Source organism: Odontesthes bonariensis, chromosome 19 (assembly GCF_027942865.1).
Source record: "Odontesthes bonariensis isolate fOdoBon6 chromosome 19, fOdoBon6.hap1, whole genome shotgun sequence".
Lineage (NCBI taxonomy): Eukaryota > Metazoa > Chordata > Actinopteri > Atheriniformes > Atherinopsidae > Odontesthes > Odontesthes bonariensis.
In genome coordinates, this window is record NC_134524.1 from 30203127 (window position 1) to 30224917 (window position 21791).

Below are 21791 nucleotides of genomic sequence, written 5' to 3' on the forward strand. Positions count from 1 at the left end.
AGCAATTGACGCGGGTCGGACGTGGGCGTGGCGTGACGTGAGGAGTTTAAAAGACAGAATGGACAGCTGATTCAGAACAACAGCGACAGGTGAGGACAAGTTTCACTTCAAGTTTTACTCTGTTTTACATCAAGTTCGAGACATTTTTGAAGATGGCCAACTGGGGAGACAAGGAGGTCCGCGAGCTCCTCAGCCTCCGAGCAGAGGACGTTATTTACCGCCACATTTCGGGGACGGTGAAAGATGGACCTCTGCTGGAAGGGCTGGCGAGAAAGATGACAGAGCGCGGTTTCCCACGCAGCAAGACGCAGGTGACCAACAAACTAAAGGCCATGAGGAAAAAGTTCCATGCGGTTAATGACCACAACGGCAGGAGTGGCAGAGGGCGATTGGACTGGCCATATTTTGACATGTGCCACGCCATCTGGGGAGGAAGCCACTCTGTATTTAACCCTACCTCCGACGCATGGCTTGTGCCTACATCATTGTACACGCCCAGCATTTATGTGTTTCGTGTGACGCTCTGCCACTAGGCAACGCCCCCTGAACTCGGCTTCAGGCGACACGGGTCACCTAACACGCCAAGCGTTCACATTGCTCGACGCTGGTCGAAGGTGCAATTTGGACCCTGTAAGGTAGCGGGTCTCAGTGTGAAAGGGGCTCTTGACTACATCAACTTAGGATAGGATACCACTATGCCGACAAGGACTGTTTCCCCAACAACAAAACTTGGATCACCAGTGACTTGAAGGCTCTTCTGAATAAAAAAAAAAGAGAGCCTTCAGATCTGGTGACAAGGATGAGTTGAAAAGGACGCAGCGTGAACTGAGGGCAGAACTAAGAAGGTGTAAGGACTCCTACAGGAAAAAGCTGGAGAGCAAACTCCAGCAGAAACACACCAAGGATGTGTGGAAGGGTATGAAGCAGATAACCAGCTTCAACATCAAACACCACCAGCAGCCAGGCCAGAGCAAATGAGCTGAATGGATTTTTCAACAGATTCAGCTCAGGACACCCTGCTGGGCCATCCCACACAGGAACTGCCTTCACACCTTCTCTGCCACTGCTTTCCCCACAACCATCCCTGCTAAGTACCCTGGACTACAACCCTTCAACTCCAACAACCTCCGCAGGATCAGCCTAGCCTCCAGACAGCTGGAGAGACTCCAACATGCCAAAGCAGCAGGACCTGATGGCATCAGCCTGAGGGTCCTTCAGTCCTGTGCCGCCCAGCTGTCTGACATCCTGCAACACATTTTCAACCTGAGTCTGTTTCAGGAGAGGATACCAGTGCTATGGAAAACATCCTGCATAGTACCGGTACCAAAGAAAACCAACCCATCGGGCATCAACGACTTCAGACCAGTCGCGATCACGTGATGAAAGTCCTGGAGAGACTGGTTCTGTCAAACCTGGGACCGCTGTTGAAACCTGAACTGGACCCTCTTCAGTTTGCCTACCAGCCTCGTGTGGGTGTGGATGATGCTGTCATCTACCTGCTGCAGCGGGCTCACTCTCCCCTGGATGGTGGTGGAGATACTGTGACGATCGTGTTTTTTTTTATTTTCCCAGTGCCCTCAGCACCATTCAGCCAAATCTTTTGTGTGAGAAGCTGCTAGGGATGCGTGTCAGCTCATCTACTGTCTCCTGGGTTGCTGATTATCTGATTATCTGTCAGATGTCTGTCTAATGTGGTGTTCAGTAACACAGGAGCTCCACAGGGGACTGTTCTGTCTCCATTCCTGTTCACCCTGTACACCTCTGATTTCCAGTACCACTCTGAATTGTGCCACCTGCAGAAGTTCTCTGATGACTCTGCAGAGGTCGGTGTATTAAGGATGGGCAGGAGTCGGAGTACAGGGAGTTGGTGGACAACTTTGTGGACTGGTGCAACTGGAATCACCTGCTCCTGAATCTGGCTTATCATGTATTTTGTTGTCAATAATATAACTTATGCATCAAGAGAATTTCCCTCTGCGGGATTAATAAAGTACTTTGATTGATTGATTGATTGAGACCCATTAACTGCTGCCTGTGTATGTTGTTTCAAGGATACAGATGGGGGATCACCTCCAATAAGAAACAGGCATCACCTTATTTATATTCACCTTTGTCCTGGGAAGAGGATTTGAGAAACTCTTCCCCCTTTTTCTGTCACGATACAGCTGGAAAACATTAACACTCTAATGGCAACTAGCAACCTGTCACTGAACAGACAAAAGAACCCTTTTAGATGAGGATCGGGGGACCACCCAGACCAAATGTTGCTTCTTCCACATCTGGATATGTAAATCAAAGGTGGCACCTGTCCGCCTTTACCAACAAGACGAGAAACAGGCAGGTAAGACATTGATTCATCACCCCTTGGAAAATAACTATTTTCTTCAGATCCATTCTCAAACAGATTATTGGAACTACATTAAGCATGTTTTATACCTTTGTAGGGTAAGGCAAGTTTATTTGTAGAGCACAGTTTGTACACAAGGCAATTCAAAGTGCTTTACAGCTACATAAAATAACAAGAAGGCAAATAAAATCATTAAAATATAAAAATAATCATTAATTAATTCAATTAAAAGCGAAGAGTGCAGATAAAATACTTTCAGTAGTCATATGCACAGCTAAATATAAATGTTTCAGCCTGGATTTAAATATTGTCAAAGTTGAGGCCTGTCTCACATCTTCTGGAAGACTGTTCCAGATTTTAGGAGCATAAAACTGAAACGTAGCCTCACCTTGTTTAGTCCTAACTCTGGGCACCAGCAGGAGACCCCCCCCTGAGGTTCTCAGAGTCCCAGTTGATTCATATTGCTCTAACATTTCAGAGATGTACTTTGGCGCTAGACCATGAAGATACTTGTACACAAGCAGAGCTGTTTTAAAGTCTATTCTCTGAGCGACAGGAAGCCAGTGCAGAGACCTGAGCACTGGACTAATATGGTCGTATTTCCTGGTTCTAACTTGATTATTAGGTTTTAGAGAGAGTCTCAAAATGACTGATAACAGGTTGTACAGGTTGTTTATAGTTTTCATTGACATCTCAAGCTCCATTTTGATACTTTTCTCATGGTTGTACGTAGTACACTAAGAAAGAAGTCATTAAGTAGAAATATCACTAACTTTTCTATGGAGCCACATTGCCATCTAGAGGTGAGTAGCACCAAACAGTTAAACCTAAATTAATCCCCTGGTCAGATACTTATATGAACTAACTATATGAATTTATATGAAACACAAAGTACATGGTTAACCTATGTACTTTGTGTTTCATGATCTGCTCCAGTGGTCAAAACCGGCTGATAACATTTTGTTTAATTTGATATGTGTATAACACAATCCGATCTGGATTTGGTATGCAAAGTATCTGAGACTCACTATAATCTAGGTTATTTTAATACATTCTAATGTATTTTTCATATATCATTGTACCATGTGGTGTTTTCAGAACTCAATGAATGTGTGTTAAGACAAAAGAATGGAGAAATTATTATTTATCTTATTAAACTCTTAACTTTAAATTAAAGTCCCCACTCCCTATGTCCAGAATCTCAACCATAATGTTTACTTTGCGGACATAGTATTGGCTGAGAGTTGAAGTGCAAACTCCGCTTTCGCAAGTAAAAAACTAAAAAGGAGTTAAAAAATGGAGAAGAAGAAGGAAGAAAGAAAAATTAATTTCCGGGGCCACCTGCTTTCCGTGTTCTATGTTTTTCTGCTTCGTATCCGTCTAATCAATATCACCTAGTAGACAAAGTAAACTTGTTGTAGACCACGTAACTTTTCTCTCAAAAAGTTTTTTTTTTATTTTTTAAAGTTTTTATTTGAAGAGGTTAACTTTGTTGGAGTTCGATTATTCGGCTGAACCAACCAACTCCAACTCAAATCCCTAGGTGAACCATTTTATTTTGGTTATTTTGACACAACATTTTTCTGACATCGCCTGATCGTTTCATCCTTGGCCGCGAGATGCGAGAGTAAGAACTCAACCATCTTACCAGACGCACTGAGGGCCCCTACTGCTGAGCTAACAAACAGTTACCTAACCGCTCTAAGTAGCGAGACCTGAGAGTGACTGCTTGGGGACATCGTTCTTCAAGACGGGTGGTGAAAGGGAAAAGAAAGGCTGTTCAACGAGCGAGTGGGTCGCGTCTGAGAAGCCCCGCAACTCAATGTAAGATCCCATCTCTGCCAGCCTTGGAGGTGATGTGCGTGTGGTTGGTGTCCAGACAGATGTCGAATTAAAATAGCAATTCAATTATAAACAGTAATTAACTTCTACCCATAGACGGTGACAAGAATTAGGACTACCCAGTTTTCCGATATTTCTCTATTCTCTTGCCATTACCAAATTCATGAATCATCTCCTATGACAAATATGAAATATTTGTATATATTCCTATGAAATATTTACCATACCTACCATTAAGTTATTACACACGCTTTTCTGAGTTCATTTCAGGGTTCATGTTTCTGGTTAATGTTCAATAAATAACCAATATCTAGTTAACCAGTCGTGGTTGAATGTTTCTTGATGTAATTTCGGTCCAATCAAACAAGAGCTCACAGAGAAGCATTGTGAGACTGATTTAAGATAATTTGAAGATTTGTTTTTCCTTTAAAGGAAAATGGTTCCCAAACAACGAGGTAATGTAATGTAATCAGTAATGTAATCAGTGGTTAAGAGACTTTTACCACTGATTGTCAGCATTAGCTCAAAAGTAAATGCACAATGTCAGCCGCTTATGTGGTCATTTTCCATCACCAACAATTACAATGCCAGTGAGAAACCAATCCCAATTTTGAACTGAACAAACCTGTTTGTAAGGTATCAGAGAAAACAGGGGGATGGAGAGATGGATCAGAGGTTGAGGAAGAGAGAGAAGAGATGGAAAGGTCTTTGGGAGGGATGAGTGTAGAAAAAGCCTGGGCCTCCGAGTCCTCAGCTGGAAAGCTGTTACTGGGGAAGCTATAAGGCCTTCGTGTAGCTGAAGGGCTCAAGAAAATCACAGAGTATGTCCAGAGTGTGGAAAAAAGAAAAGAAGAAAGGGACATAAATAGGAAGAGGAACGACCAAAGGAAAAAAAATACAGAGATATGTAACAGTAAACCAAACTGTAAGTAAGGAACAGAAACAAATGATTTGCAAACAGTTGGATCATATTAAATGAATGACAGAATGAATCACAAATCAGAAAAGGTTGGGATGGTATGCAAAATCCTAAGTAGAGTTGGCAAGAAAAAAATTACTAATCAGTACTAAAATCAAAATATTCATTTGCAACAACATCAATACTAATGGCACTTTCTGAAGCTGTCAAATTTACATAGCACAGTTGAAAACATACCCTTACTGCAGCGGTTCAACATGTTCAACACTGAGCTGATGTGTGTGTGTCTACATTTTTGTTAAAGTAACCATTTTTTGTTAAAGTAACCTGTGGACACTCATAAAGTCACATTAGGTTTTAGGTTTTATGTAAATCACAAACCAGCCAATGGACAGTCAGAGAGTCACAGAAGGATCTGCCCTGTAAAGTTTTCCAGCCAGCTAATTATGGCAAAGCGGTGTCTAGCTGAAGAATTTTTTGATTAAAAAATGTACCAACATGGATGATAGGGAACTCAGAGCGCCAGAGTTTTGCAGTATTGCAGCAATGATGCACTTCCTGCATAAAACTGTTGATGAAAACAGATGTTTTTACAAAATAACTTTTATGGAATAATTGTAATTTTTGATCTGGGTTGGATTGAATATTTTGTGAGAACAATTTCAAAAAGTAAAAAATTGCGGTTATCCTTATTTTCTGAGGTGTTTCAATAAAAATCTGTAAGATTTATCTATCTTATTATTTATTTTTGGTCATATAACTTTATAGATTCACTTGATACAACTGCAGTTTAGATAATGCTCAGGCTACCCTGAACAAACAGAAATATTGCAGATCTTAAATCTGCATTACAGGGTTGTGGTTATATGAGCCTTTTCAGACAAGCAGACAAGGTTCATCAAAAAAAAAAGAAAGAATTTCTTTGACCTAAGAGGGTTAATCTGCCCACAAAAATTCTCAAATGTGTGCCCATTGTTACCAGTAAAGTGAGTAGCTTGTCCAGTTCCAAAGCTGGCCCTTCTGTCCTCGCCAACTTCATCATCACTGTCATTAAAGTCCTCCAGATTACCGATGTCGCTCTGTTTCATACTCATTAAACTGGCCAAACTTTGCATGTCCTCATCTCTGTGAGAAAAGATACAGAATCCTCACAGAATACTGCATGTTCAAGAACATCAATTTTATCTGGACCACGATCAGTGCCATGGTTTAGGTCTACAATGCAACTTTACAGTTTAGAGGAATTATGACGCTCCAGAGTAAACTTACGTGGCTTTGCCCTCCTTAAGAAAGACACAAGACAGGTTCAGTTTCAGTGTGGCTTCAACCACTTTCGCAGACAGGGGTTTGAGCTTCAGTGTTACTTCACACTGGGCTGCCGTGGCACTGGCATAGTTTTTCATATTGACTTCAGCTGATGCTAACACTTTCCTGTGGCCTTTTGTCTCCTGTTTAAAAAAAAAAAAAAAAGAAATAAGACTTGCACACACACAATTTACATCTTTCTTTGACTAAACTGATGAGTTAATACACAATTGCCACTCTAAGATTAAATAAAGTTTATATGTGAAAAACAATGAATACATAACCAACTAAAAAACTTACAAGTAAGAAACGTGGATAAGTGTGCTTAACACACAATTTAAATAATAACACAACCAATTAAGAGCTGGAAGTACATCAAGATTGCTCTTCATCCCCCATATTGCAGGAGCACATTATGATAAATTTCAAGTTTAGTGATAACCTGTACCACTCCATCAACAAATAAAACCCAGTGTCTATACCATCATTCTCAGAGGGAGGTCCATCCAACCTTAGTGTACAGCTGAGGTGTGCATGTGTACAATATCATCATAATACACTACTGATAGAAAAGTTCTCTCAATAAACATTGTCAGATGTTCTATTTCTGACTTTACATGGTCACCATGTTAAAGGTAAAGTTAATTTTTTTAAAACTTGGACCTTATTTCTGGCATAAAATATGTTCATCTTCTCACCGATAACAGTTTGGTGAAAGTTGACGTCCTTCGGACGATATTTACATCACTCGAGATTTGCGTATTTTTGCGTATTTCACCAATACTTTAAGATGAATGAATGAATGAACGCGTACTATTGCACAGTTAGCTCAAAGCTGCCATGTTATTGTTATTAAGGGCTATCTACACATGCGTATTCTGGGATGACATCATTGCCGCGCGTCGGTGCAGCACAGCTTATTTACTCCAGAGCTTATTTACTACGGAATTTGCTACTGCTACTCTCCTCTTCCCACCCCAAAAGATTTTCAGCTCCGTGGACGAGGCTATATAGTACATTAAGAGGCTCCCAAAGTCTCTGCAACCTTCATAAAGGAACAACACTACAAATTAAACAGTGACACAGAATGCGGGTAACAAACAGTACACATATGAACAGAGGGCCCAGTCTGGATACACCAGCTGCTCTCCCCTCTTGAAGTGCAAATATATGGTCTGGATATAGCGTGTTATCATACTACCGAAAGACTGATTTTTATGGTCCCTTTGGGTTCATAAAGTATCTTTGAATGAGTAGGTAACTCCATTAATGTCTATCTGACTGTGGGCTAATAACGTAATACTTGTTACATACATACATACATACATTCTGTCATGTTACATATTCGAAGTCCTCCTTACGGGTCTATCTTAAGTCAAATATTTTGTATTATTATTATCAGCAGGATTTATCAACTTATGCATGCTTTTATTTTTTTGACTGAACGGATTTGCATTCTGTTTTGAAACATTCCAGTCTTTAAATTTAGGGGTTATCTTATTCCTAATCAGAGCGGGGGGGGGGTGGGGTCAAGGGTCACTGGAGTCTCATACATGTACTCAATTTTCTTTTTTACCTACCTTGATCTAATTTCCACCTGCCGCATAATTATGTCATACTCATCTAAGGCAAGGGTGCACATTGTTTTTGCTTTTAGAATTACATGAGTCAGCATTTTAACTTTCTAAGCTGGAACGTTAAAGGTTTAAATCATCCAGGTAAGAGAAGGAAGGCTTTCTCCCATATTAAACACTGATGTAGCTTTCCTACAGGAGACCCACGTCAGCAGCTCTGATAGAGCCATCTTTCACAGCGGAGGAGGCAGCGCTTCCATTCCCTTTTTCAGGCTAAAGCACAAGGGGTCTCTGTACTGATCAGACAGAATACTCCCTCTGAGGCCCACAATGTTTCCTTTCCCCTGGCTGCGCTGCTGCCAGACGTGTATTTTCATATTGACGCATTTAACCAATCATATTTCAGTTATCATTGGTTGCCAGGCAAACAAATCTGCCGGGAGGCCAGAACAATCGGGTCTGCTGGCCCTAACTACATCTAGAATGTAGAAGACAGCGTAGCGAACCCCGAACCAATGTTATTAGACTGTCTCTGACGGCCCCCAACAGCCCATTGCAGGCGTAGGTGGTAATCACGTTCGATGATTGGGTAGATTTTGACATGACGTCTGATTTCCGTTTTATACAAAACATAAATGGCTGAAGGAGGAGGAGAAGTTGATTTGGTTGCAAATTTATTGTTGCAGCCATTTGCCCGGAGGACTTTTACTGAGAAGCTGGACATCGTAAGGAAAGGTCGGCTAACTCCGAAGTTAGCGAACCTGACACAAGCCGGTAAAGGATTTGTACGCCAATTTCAATCAGCAAATTACGAACGATGGGGGGTGGGGGATTGGTACAGGTTGTGTGGGTAGTTCAATAAAGCGCTTGTAATGTCTGCACATCGTGTGTTCCCTGCCGCATTAATTCTTCACAAGTAGATTTGAACATTTTACTTAATAATATTGTAATATGATGTCATTGATGATTTTATGATTCACGTTGCTGTAGTAGTTTTATAGGCTTTATTAAAGGTAGGGTAGGAGATCCTGGATTTTGAGTCCAGCGAAGCTGCATTTTAAAAATACATAGGTAAAAAGTCCCAACCCTTTTCTTCACTTTTCCCCCGAAGGCACGCCTCTAGAGTACATGAACGCGCACGAGCACGAAGGTGCACGAGCGCTGTTCTGACAGCAAGCATCGATCGTTGCCGTATTTAGTATTTAGTATTTAGTATTTAGTTTATGCTAACTATACGTTTAATAATGCTAGGTGCTAGCCAAGCTGGCTCTAGTTTAGCTTCCTGCCAAGCTTCTGGACGCGTAATTCGTTCACGGAGCAGGGTACGCGCACAGGGAGAAGGAGGGGGAGGGAGGAGCAGATTGCAGTTTGATAGACGGCATCAGTACTGTTTTTCCTAGATTGTACGTTCTAGAGGCCACTAAAACTTTTCATATTTGTGTCAAAACTTTTAATTAATTGGTTGCAATGGGGGTGTGAAGAGTATTTCAAGCAATATGTAAAAAAATGTTCCAGAAAAAGATCCCCTACCCCGCCTTTAAGGGGTGGATTTGATTCAGACTAGAGCCTGGCTCGGGCCGGATTTTTCTGTCCGAGCCCGGCCCTCAACCGACAGAAAAGTTCTCAAATCCGACCCGAGCCCGAGATTAATTAAAATATTTGTGTCCGAGCCCGCCGGAAGCCCGAGACCAGTGACCAACGCAAGACGGCGTACCCTAATCAGTAAATACACATTGGTGACAGCGCACCATTATCCACCATAATCCATTATAGCTTAAAGCGTTTCCACACAGTGGATTTCCCCCTCTCATTTTCCACGACTTTCAGTTCTCCAGAAGCTATTTTTCTTTTAATGTCCTCCATAGCGCTTCCAGCCAACTGAGCTCGGCTGCACTGATCGCACGTGTTTAATGTAAAGTTGTTCGAATGTTCGATATGCGTGCGTGCGCACCGAGCATGCACAGACCACAGATGCACACAGATGCATGTTGCACGGCATGAGGCACGAATAGCCTACCAACATTTTCTACCAACTATTTCCTTGGCTTCTAGTTCTACAGTGAGGAACCTTGGAGTTATTTTTGACCAGAACTTATCATTTGACTCGCATATAAAACAGGTTTCTAGGACTGCCTTCTTTCACCTTCGTAATATTGTTAAAATCAGGAACATCTTGTCTCAGAGTGATGCAGAAAAACTAATTCATGCATTTGTTACTTCAAGATTGGACTACTGTAATTCTTTATTATTGGGCTGTCCCAGATATTCTCTGAAAAGCCTTCAGTTGATCCAAAATGCTGCAGCCAGAGTTCTGATGAGAACTAACAGGAGAGATCATATTTCTCCAGTTTTAGCTTCTCTTCATTGGCTCCCTGTTAAATTCAGAATAGAATTTAAGATTCTTCTCCTTACATATAAAACTCTTAATGACTGAGCTCCATCATATCTTAAAGATCTCATTGTAAGATATTTTCCTAACAGAGCACTTCGTTCCCAAACTGCAGGTTTACTTGAGGTTCCCAGAGTTTCTAAAAGTAGAATGGGAGGCAGAGCCTTCAGTTATCAGGCCCCTCTATTGTGGAATAAGCTGCCAGTAAATGTCCGGGAAGCAGACACCCTTTCCACTTTTAAGACCAGGCTTAAAACTTTCCTTTTTGATAAAGCTTATAGTTAGGGATGGCTCAGGTGATCCTGAAACATCCCATAGTTAAGCTGCTATAGGCCCAGACTGCTGGGGGGCCTCATCTGTCACACCTTTCCTCACTTTACTCTCTTTGTGTATATGTGATATTATTATGGTCATTAACTCGTGTTTCCCTGTTCCAACAGATATCCTTTGAATGGTGTTACAGTGCCGCCGCCGCGGCGGCCCCCTCCACCCCTTTCTGTCTTCTCAAACCCCAGCTGGTCGAGGCGGATGGCCACCCTTCCTGAGTCTGGTTCTGCCAGAGGTTTCTTCCTGTTAAAAGGGAGTCGTTTCTCTCCACAGTCGCCTCAGGCACGCTCAGGCCGGGAGATTGGACCGAAAAACAAAAAGTTTTCAGTGCAATCTGTTGGTTTTCTTAGCTAGGAAATTGTTTTTGAATTGGCTCTATATGAACGAATTGGATTATTTTATGAATTATGATTATTATTAATTGAATTCCAATTGGCTTGAATTGGACTTACTATCTAAGTGCCTTGAGATGACATTTGTTGTATTTGGCGCTATATAAATAAAAATGAATTGAATTGAATTGAAATTTTCATTTATGCATATTCAATTATTTATGTTTATCACAAAAACTGACGTTTGCAATGAACTGAAACCTGTCCTCTGGCTGTTTATAATTTTCACGATGTCTGCTTGCTTTCGAGCCCGACCCGAGTCCGACAAGACATTCTAATTTTTTGTCCGAGTCCGGCCCGGCCCGTCGGGTTCCGACCGGGCCCGTCAGGCTTCGGTCGGGTTGCCATACTCTAATTCAAACAGAGCACCACTGAAGGGTTGCCAACAGTCCCTTGAAATACGGAATCGTCCCGTATTTAGAAACAAAAGTACGGTTCTGTATTGAGCTGAAACGGGACACAATTTTGTAAAAATGCAGGAAATTGGATCTAAGAAATGCAAAATTTTTAGGTTTTTCAGATGCTCTTCCTCTGTCTCTCCAGTAACAAGGATGCCATCTAGATAGCAATGGACTCCAGACAACCCACTCAGAATTTGATCCATTGCACGTGATCCATCCAGCAGTTTTGACAGCACCTGGTCTGTTCTCGTATGCCGTTTCACCTGAGCAGATGTGTTTGGAGCCTCTTCTACTTGTCTGAAGTAGAAAACGTCTGCTTGTTTCCTTTCCTCATGTTCAACAGATAGATTCAACCGGAGATTCTTCTGAGTTGAAACCCGACATCACAAAAAGGAGTGAACTCTCTGTACAGGCAGGATGTCTTCTATGGGGACACAGAGTTATCATTCCACCAGTCTTGAGGAAAAGGTTGCTACAGCAGTTGCATGCAGGTCACTGTGGAATGGTGAGCATGAAGGAGCTAGCCAGAAGCTACTTTTGGTGGCCTGGACTTGACATGCAAATTGAGGAGACAACATGCCCTACGTGCCAGAAAAATCGTTGCATGCCGCAACCAGCCCCTCTTCATCTGTGGGATTGGCCAGCGGAGCCGTGGCAGCGCATCCATGTTGACTTTGCTGGTCCCTTTGAAGATAGATCGGATGTTTCTGGTAGCTGTAGATGCACACAGTAAGTGGCCAGAGGTGTGTATCATAAGATCTACTACTGCAGAGAAAACCATCAAGAAACTTGGTGAAAAGTTCAGTCGATTCGGTTTTCCCGAGCAACTTGTGAGTGACAATGGGCCACCATTCACCTCACAGGATATCTGAAGAGTCCTGGAAGCAAATGAAGAGTAGTACATTCGCTCTGCTCCATATCACCCATTCACCAACGGATTGGCAGAGAGGTTCCTCCAGAGCATGAAGAATGCTTTAAAGGCCTCGCAGGGAGAAGGCTCTCTCCACTAACGGCTTAACAACTTCCTGCTGTCATACCGAAATGGGTACCTGCTTCAGTCATAGTACAGACGGGCCCTGTGTCTTATACGATCAAAACAACAGAGGACATTGTCTGGAAGAGACATGCTGACCAGCTGCTTTATGGATCTGCTGTTCTTGTGGAATGTCCACCAGAGGACGCTGCTGAGCCATTCAAGCAAATCAAGCCAGCTCAGCACACCTTCGCCCAAGATGAACCGCGTGGTGTGAAACCCGATTTTCCTGGACAATTTTCTGATGTGTCAAAAGCTGAACTGTCACCAGCCCCTCAGCTACCTGTCCCTGTTCCTGCCAGTGTGGAGTCGCCAGAAGACGGTGTTGCTCGCCGCTACCCCCTGAGAGCCCGGGGGCCCCCTTCTCGCCTAACATTATAGCTTAGCGACATACCCTAAAGAGTGGGGCAGAATAATCCCCAGGGTAATGTCAGGGATGAGCAATCTATCTCATTCTCTTAGAAAGAAAAACAAATTGATTAGTTAAAGAGCATCCTGTGATTTTCTGTTAAACAGTAATGAGGGACTTACAGTATTATTGCAGTTACACGAGAAGGCCATACGTTTACAATGTTAATGTTACACTCTAGTTGCAACTTAAAGGGATAGTTCGGGATATTTGACATGAATCTGTATGGCATCACCATAACCAGTGTCGTGCATTCAAACTGACTTACCCCCGACAGTGTCCTGTGAGCCGAGTTTTTGTCCAGTGTTGGTCAAGGCGAAAGTAGTCCGGCTTGTTTGCTGGGGTCAAGAAATTAGCGCGTTTTTCTTCCCAAAACAGTACGTGTGCTAAAGAGTGATTTATTTCATCACAAAAACCGAAGCCGGCAAAAGTCACTCCTCGTTATCACTTGGGCCCTATACTGTCTCTCATTGTGTATCAGTGCGCACGTCATTCTGACCGCGAGCTGTGCGCACGAGTCTTTCTGTTCTTTGGCAGTGCTCAACACTTACTCTGCAGACAACTGGCCATCGGGTCCAGCTGGTCTGGGACGCCTCTTCCAGTTGATCTTGGGAACATGGAAAAAAGTTCTCAAGACGCCTGCATTCAGGAGTGCAGGGAAGTCACCGTTATTTGTGATGCAGGCAGCACCTGTCCCGCGGCCGCCGACATCCTCATCTAAGGTTTTGTATCTGGGGCATAACTAAATCCCACTCGTGTCAGCAGTAACATTCCACCTCTGTCTGCATTACTTCGCACTTCAAACAAGTGCACCAGGATTTGTCGGCCACCCTGGGTATCGCAGCTCCAGCAGTGGCTCCAGCTTCTGTTTCCATCACTTCTCTGTCCACCCTCTCTCTTTCTGCCCGATCTAAGTCCATTTGGCGAACTTCCTCCTCAGTATAAACGGGTTCATGAAGATACCCCCTTGGCTCTGAACGGAAGTCAATATGTTCCTCGTCGCTCTCGTTGTCAGACATCTTCCCGAGCAGTAAACAAAGTGAACTCGTGCGCACAGCTCGCGGTCAGAATGACGTGCGCACTGATACACAATGAGAGACAGTATAGGGCCCAAGTGATAACGAGGAGTGACTTTTGCCGGCTTCGGTTTTTGTGATGAAATAAATCACTCTTTAGCACACGTACTGTTTTGGGAAGAAAAACGCGCTAATTTCTTGACCCCAGCAAACAAGCCGGACTACTTTCGCCTTGACCAACACTGGACAAAAACTCGGCTCACAGGACACTGTCGGGGGTAAGTCAGTTTGAATGCACGACACTGGTTATGGTGATGCCATACAGATTCATGTCAAATATCCCGAACTATCCCTTTAATCTACTAGTCGTATAGGAATATGCAAGTCAAGACAATGAAGAACATTTATTTCAGTTGTTAATACAGCTTCTTCCTTAAGTGGGGAGGAGGATGTTTTATATTGAGGCACACAAGGACTTTTGTTCATGTAGAGATTTGTAGTCTGATGCTGCCCTCTAGAGGTCAGATGTACTAGACGTGTTGACGTACATGAGATTGCCGGTTCATAAAAGGAAAAAAATAAAATGGCTAGGGGCAAAAGAGGAAGTGGTCTTCATCTTAATGTTGTCCAGATAGTTAAGGAGGATAACACCAGGACATAACATTGACAGATTTTGTTTTGGAGCAAAATTTACTGCGTGGATTAAATTATTGTACTCTCAGCCCTCTGCTACAATTTGTACTAACTCTCAAATGTCATTGCCATTTAAACTACACAGAGGCAATCGCCAGGGATGCCCTCTGAGCCCCCTGATTTTGGATCTGACCATAGAGCCCCTTGCCATTACGCTACGTAGCAGCAAAGAAGTATTTGGAGAAACAACATAGAGCACAAGGTTGCTTTATGCAGATGATTTCCTACTTTTTATTTTGAAGCCATCGACCTTACTGCCTTTTGCATTGAATCTGTTTACTCAATTTGGTCAGCTTTCTGGGTATAAACTGAGCCTTAACAAAAGAGAGCTTTTCCCCTTGAGTAGTAAAGCAAGTATGTTAGATTTCACTAATTTGTCCTTTAGAGTTGAAAGACTAAAAATCACATATTTAGGTATTACAGTGACAAAAAAAAGCATAAAAACTTATTAAAAGAGGGGGGGTCACGTGATGCACCGACGAGGTTAGACGCACTTCTGTCGGTCTCCTCACTGGAGATAACTAAAACGATTTTTTCTCGGTTTGTCCGTTGCTAAAACTAGGTTTAAACGATTGCTAAACCTACACAGACATTGATAATGTCGCTGGAAAACTTTTTTACCAAGCCCAAGAAGAGAGACACTAGGAAAAAGAGCAAGGTGGCGGCTAACGAGGCGCTAGCTAACGAAGCGCTAGCTAACCCAGACGACGACACAGAGCCAGAGCTGGAGGAGCCAGTATGCAGTTTCGGGCCCCGGGAAGAGCCCGCCAGCCCGACTAGTGACAGCGCAGTGGTTCGACAGTTGACGAGTAACATCAAGGAGATGCTGGACACCAAACTCGCTGATATCCTGAAACCAGTCACAGAGATGTCAGAAAAGCTAGACAAGCTAGTGGACAGACTGGGGTCAGTGGAGCAACGAGTGTCCGATTTGGAGGATACTTCAGCGGCCAACGCACCACGGCTTGACTCGGTAGAGTCAACACTGAAAAAAGCAATGGAGAAACTTGAGAATTACGAGAACCAGAGTCGACGACAAAACGTCAGAATAATTGGACTGAAGGAGGGCGCTGAGGGCAAGAATCCACCGGTGTTTTTTGAGAAGTGGATTCCTGAGGTCTTGAACATGGACATGCAAGGGGAGCGGTTGAAAATAGAACGAGCTCACCGCCTGGGAGCCCTGGCGGGATCCACCGATGGACGGGTCCCCCGCGCGGTTTTGGTGAGGCTTCACGACTACACGGAAAGACAGAGGATTCTACGCGCAGCAAGAAACAAGGGCAGAGTCACGGTGGATGGTCAAGCAGTGTCCTTTTTCCAGGACTTTTCTGCGGATGTTGTGAAACGACGGAAAGAATCCACAGATGCGCGCAGAAGGCTTCGGGAAGCGGGGATCAAATACGCTTTTGTGTTTCCAGCTGTCATTAAGGTTCTCCCTCCAAATGGGAAACCGATCCCTCTTTCCACAACGGAGGAAATCAACGACTACGTGAAGACACTCCCGCCTACGCAGTGACTGTAACAATCCACCTGTAATCAGGTAAACTGTATAATCTACCTCAAATACAACTGCTTAGGGAAAATACTTGCACAACGGACAGTGGGTACTACGTAACATTAAGACAGTTTCTGTTCATCTTAAATGTACCGTCAACACACTTGTACATGTGTATTTCTTGGTAGTAAACAGTAAATTACGCATAATACTTATCCAATCGTTGACATGCTGGCATGATTAGGACATAATCCAGATGGGGAGACCTGACGCAAATTTTCTACTCCTTTTTTTTTTTCTCTCACCTCCCTTAGCTATAGAGAATTGTTATAGTATGACAGGGTTTTTGTGTTTTCTTTTTCTTTTTCTTGGCTCGGTTTCAGCCACGTTTGGTAGGTCTTATCCAAGCTTTAGTTTCTTTTTGCTTGGGTTGTTCTTGTGTTTGTTGTTGTTGTTTTTTGTCCAGGCAGGATTTCGGTTAAAAAACAGATCCAAACTAATTAGTAAGATACAGAAGACTATGCAGCATGATATAATTTTATATTATTTTCAATATTAAGTTTTGTACATGGAATATTAAGGGCTCCAATAATGTTGTCAAAAGGAAAGCTGTTCTAAACCATCTTAAAAAGGAAAGTGTACACGTCGCATTTCTCCAAGAAACCCATTTGAATGAAGAGGAGCACAAGAAATATCTCAGGGAATGGGTAGGACAGGTATATTTCACATCTTATTCTACCAATAAAAGGGGTGCAATTATATTAGTTCATAGATTGTTGCCATTTACAGCCAAAGATAGTTACAAAGACACAGAGGGAAGGATAGTTCTAGTAAAAGGAGAATTATACGGAGAATCAGTACTGCTAGGGAATGTATATGCTCCTAATGTCTATGACGAGGACTTTTTTGCCTTACTACTCAGTAAAATCGCTGAAATGGACTGTGCAAATATGATAATTGGAGGCGATTTTAATTGCCATCTTTCCCCCTGTTTAGATAGAGACCCTCCTCACAAAGATCAGTCAAGAGCTGGCAGAGCACTACAAAATTTTCTTGAGATGTTTAACTTGTTAGATGGATGGAGATACATGAATCCTAATAATAAAAGTTACACATTTTATTCTCCACCTCACCGGTCATTCTCACGAATAGACTATATATTTATATCTGAACACCTAGCCCACTTAACAGAACAATCTGATATTGGATCTATTGCCCTTTCAGACCATGCTCCTGTCACTCTGAAAATGCAGCCTCTTAGGCCAGCAGAGCGATCATTCTCTTGGAAAATTAATGCATCACTGTTTCACGATGATAATTTCATCAAATTCCTGGAAATGCAAACAGACCTGTATCTGGAGGTAAATGACTGCAAAGATTCTGACCCAAGACTGGTGTGGGAAGCTTATAAAGCTTACATGCGAGGCATGATTATATCATACTCTAGTAAGAAGAAAAAAGAGCGCATTCAAGAACAATCACAAATTGAAAAGACAATCAAAAAATTAGAGGAAGATTTTCAAAGATCCAAATCGGATGGGGTGCTTAAAGAATTAAAGGAGGCAAGACTACTGCTGACTAACTTACTAACAAAGAAGGCTGAGTCTGATATTTTGTTTGCTAGACAAAGACTGTTTGAATTTGGAAATAAGCCAAACAAGTTCTTAGCTCATCTTGCAAGAAATTCTCCTCAAAAAACTTTTATTTCTGCAATATCTGATGAGGATCAAATCCGTCAAACTAATAATACTAAGATCAACGACTGCTTTCAGAAATTTTATGAAAAGCTGTATACCTCAGAATTAGACAACAGTACATCTACCAGTAGTAATTTTTTTGACGGTTTACAGATGCCTCAGCTAACAGAAGAACGAGCTAAACTGTTGGAAGGATCTATTACAGAATTAGAAATCGATAAAGCAATCTCCTCACTCCAGTCAGGTAAAAGCCCAGGGGCTGATGGGTTCTGTGTACAGTTCTATAAAAAGATGAAACACAAAATTAACAAATTACTACAACGTGTGTTCAACAAATCTTTTGAAGAGAAGGAACTTCCTAAATCTATGTACTTAGCTCATATCATAGTCATCCCCAAAAAAGGGAAAGACCCAGAGCTGTGCACGTCCTACCGCCCGATAAGTCTACTTGGAGTGGATGTTAAAATCCTTTCAAAAATAGTGGCTAATCGACTAGAAAGAGTGGTGACCGATATAGTTAATGCAGACCAAACAGGATTTATGAGAGGCCGTACCTCATCAAATAACACAAGACGGTTAATTAATATTATTCACTATCTTAATTTCCACCAAACTCCAAGCGCTATAGTAACGATGGATGCCGAGAAAGCATTCGATCGTGTTGAGCGAAAATATATGCTTGAGGTGTTGAAAAGATTCGGTTTCCATTCAGATTTTGTTCGATGGGTACAGCTTTTATATAAAATGCCTACTGCCTCAGTTTCAACAAATGGTCTAATTTCTGCCCAATTTCAGCTTAACAGAGGTACAGCTCAAGGGTCACCACTATCACCTCTGCTGTTCTCTTTAGCTATAGAGCCACTAGCAATTGCTGTCCGGCAAAACTCTGATATCAAAGGAACGGTGATAGGAACAACACAGCACAAAATTCTATTGTACGCGGACGATATACTCATGACATTAACAGATCCATCAAACTCAATACCTGCACTATCCAAGTGTGTGAAAGAGTTCGGCCAAATTTCTGGATACAAGGTTAATTTTACAAAATCTGAAATTATGACCCTCGGTTTTTCATATGAATGTGAACCTGACTTTGTAAAACCCTTTCGCTGGGCACCGGATGGATTCACATATCTGGGGGTTAAAATAACACCTAAAATTAGTCAACTTTATGCTGAAAATGTTAACCCCATGATAGAACACATTAAAGACAAGATGTTGGGCTGGAAGAAGCTTCCCGTATCCTTTCTTGGCAGAATCAATCTTATTAAGATGATAATCCTCCCAAAAATAACTTATCCTTTATCTATGCTCTTTATATCTCTGAAGAGAAACAACATTAAAGACATAAATAAAGCTCTTTCTGACTTTATATGGGCTGGCAGAAAGCCTAAAATTAAATTAGATATTCTACAACTACCAAAAGAACAAGGAGGATGGGGCCTCCCCAATATTACAAACTATACAATCTCAATGCAAGCCAGAATTATCTCAATATGGGCAACTGCTCAATTAAAGCCGCCATGGTTTGAGATTGAAGCAGCATTCTCCAAACCGTTCTCTCCCATCAACTTACTAGATAAACGCAGGAGTGAACTACCAATTATGGCGAGAGACAATTTTCTTATCACTAATGTGGGTAGTACTTGGAATACTTTACGGAAATTATTTGGTACTAAACATAAATTAAGTTGTTTAACAACAATAACTGATAATCCTGATTTAACCAAAGGGGGCACTGGTTCTAACTTTCAGAATTGGTATGAAGCAGGAATTCACAATATTTATAATCTCTGGGATAAGGGGAGTTTTAAAACATTTGAGTCCTTAAAGGATACATATAATCTACAAACTAAAGAATTTTACAAATACCTTCAGGTCAGACACTATGTACATTCCAAAATGGATACTCTCAATCTTCCAGATGAATTTAACATGTTAGAAAAGACTCTTTTAGATAGTCTTAAACAAGGTCATTTTGTCTCCAAATTTTATTCCAAGCTACAACATTTGAATACAGATCGACTAGCATTTCTACGGAAGTTATGGGAAACTCAGTTGAAAACAACATTGGACATTGCAGTATGGGAGGAGATCTTACTTCTACCTATGAAAATATCCATATGTAATAGATTCAGAGAAATGCAATATAATATTGTACAGAATGTCTGTATATCTCCTTATATGTACAGTAAATATACAGCTGGGGCCTCTCCAAACTGCCCAAAGTGCAAGACTACTTTAGGGACAAGATTTCACTGCCTATGGGAATGTGAAAACATTCAACGGTTCTGGCAAACTGTATGTGCTGAGATTAGTGTGATAATCAAGCAGCAATTACAGCCTAACCCATTACTATGCCTACTGGGCTGTGTCCCTGAATCATTAAGACCACACAAAAACACTGTACATTTTCTGCTTATGTTGGGCCGAAAGGTTGTTATGACGAAATGGGTGGGAGACGAATCTCCCTCAATACATCAGTGGAAATCATCGATATCGGACTATATCTCTCTGGAAGGACTGAGATTTAGTATCAACGGACGGAAGGATCTTCTCACGGCAAAATTTGGCAAAGTGTTGGAGTACCTGAGAACTCAGAGGAATACTGCCTGAACGCTGGACTTATAAGGACTTTTGAGTTCATTGCTGTGGCTGAATTCTGGATTTGCTACATTTCTCAAATAATCTGTACATGCACTGTGCTGGACTGTTATAATCTTGAAAATGTTCAATAAAAAGAATGTTAAAAAAAAAAAAAAAAAAAAAACTTATTAAAAGAGAATTTGATTACGTTGCAAAACCAAGTGAAGCAGTCCCTCACCCAGTGGACACCAATTTCTATGCCTCTGGATGTATTAACTCAATTAAAATGACTATATTACCAAAATTTTAAACGTTTTCAAGGCATTATAGATTTTAATTCCAAATGTATTTTCTGATGAGATGGATTCTGTATTCTCAACTTACAGATGGCAAGGTAAACTCCCAAGGCTTAATAAAAAATAAAAAAAATGTAGGGGTGCAAAGCCCCCCTAACTTAAGATGTTTGGTGTTCTGGTACTCTGAGTGACTGCTCTGACTGGGTGACTATGGAACTACACAGTAACGATAATATATTCAGACATCCCCCCCCCCCATTGCATCTAATCGCTTCTTTAAACCATCTATCCAGGGTGGTGTGTTTCTGGAGTAGTACAGGAGTGGACTTACTCGCTTTAAGGACCTTTTCATAGGCAATAGACAAGCCTCATTTGAACAACTTAACAATGAATACAGTCTACCACCATCACACTTTTTCATATAAATACAAGCCAGACATTTTATTCAATCTTCCAGGCTCAGTTCTTCTATCAGAGTCTACACTTTTAAAAACCATCCTACTACTGAATCCGACCCATGGAGGGCTGATTTCTCTGTTTTACAATAAGATGTTAAACTTGACACAGACCTCTTCATCCAAACTCAAAACTTTATGGGAGGAGACTTAAACTTGACCATTTTAGATGAAACATGGGCTTCTATACTTAAACTTGTCAACACATCATTAATATGTGCCCGTCACTGTCTAATTCAGTTTAAAGTGGTATATAGAGCCCACTTCTTAGAATCCAAATGATCTCATATTTATTCTGAAATCACTCCATACTGTGACAAATGCAAAACTGTTTAGGCCTCACTGATTCATATGTACTGGTCTTGTGCTAGCCATGGTCATTTCTGGAGGGAGGTTTTTTAAACCCTGTCCAAGATTTTCAATGTCACCCTAGGACCTAACCCCCTACTGGCTCTCTTCGGCATCGGTGGACGCTGCCCCTCCCATTCACAAACAGTGGTTATATGACCTCATGTCATGTTTAAAACTGGAAAAAATAAAGACACTCACTTCAACATTATACTGTGACATTTCAAAACATATGGGATCCTTTCCATGATGTATTTCAAAATG

At 41.7% G+C, this 21791-nt stretch overlaps 1 protein-coding gene across 5 annotated transcripts in view; it reads right to left on the minus strand.

Moving 5' to 3' along the window:
- ehbp1l1a (EH domain binding protein 1-like 1a) overlaps positions 1-21791 on the minus strand; it is an 85218-nt gene that overhangs the window by 51693 nt on the left and 11734 nt on the right. For 3 of the 5 annotated variants that reach the window (XM_075450679.1, XM_075450681.1, XM_075450682.1), the window contains exons 5-6: positions 6378-6556; positions 6088-6233 (exon numbers count right to left, since the gene is read on the minus strand). In XM_075450679.1, coding sequence (XP_075306794.1) covers positions 6088-6233; positions 6378-6556 — 325 coding nt within the window. Of the gene's footprint in view, positions 1-4814; positions 4986-6087; positions 6234-6377; positions 6557-21791 lie in introns of all 5 variants that reach the window. The other 2 variants (XM_075450678.1, XM_075450680.1) reach the window with 1 other exon arrangement.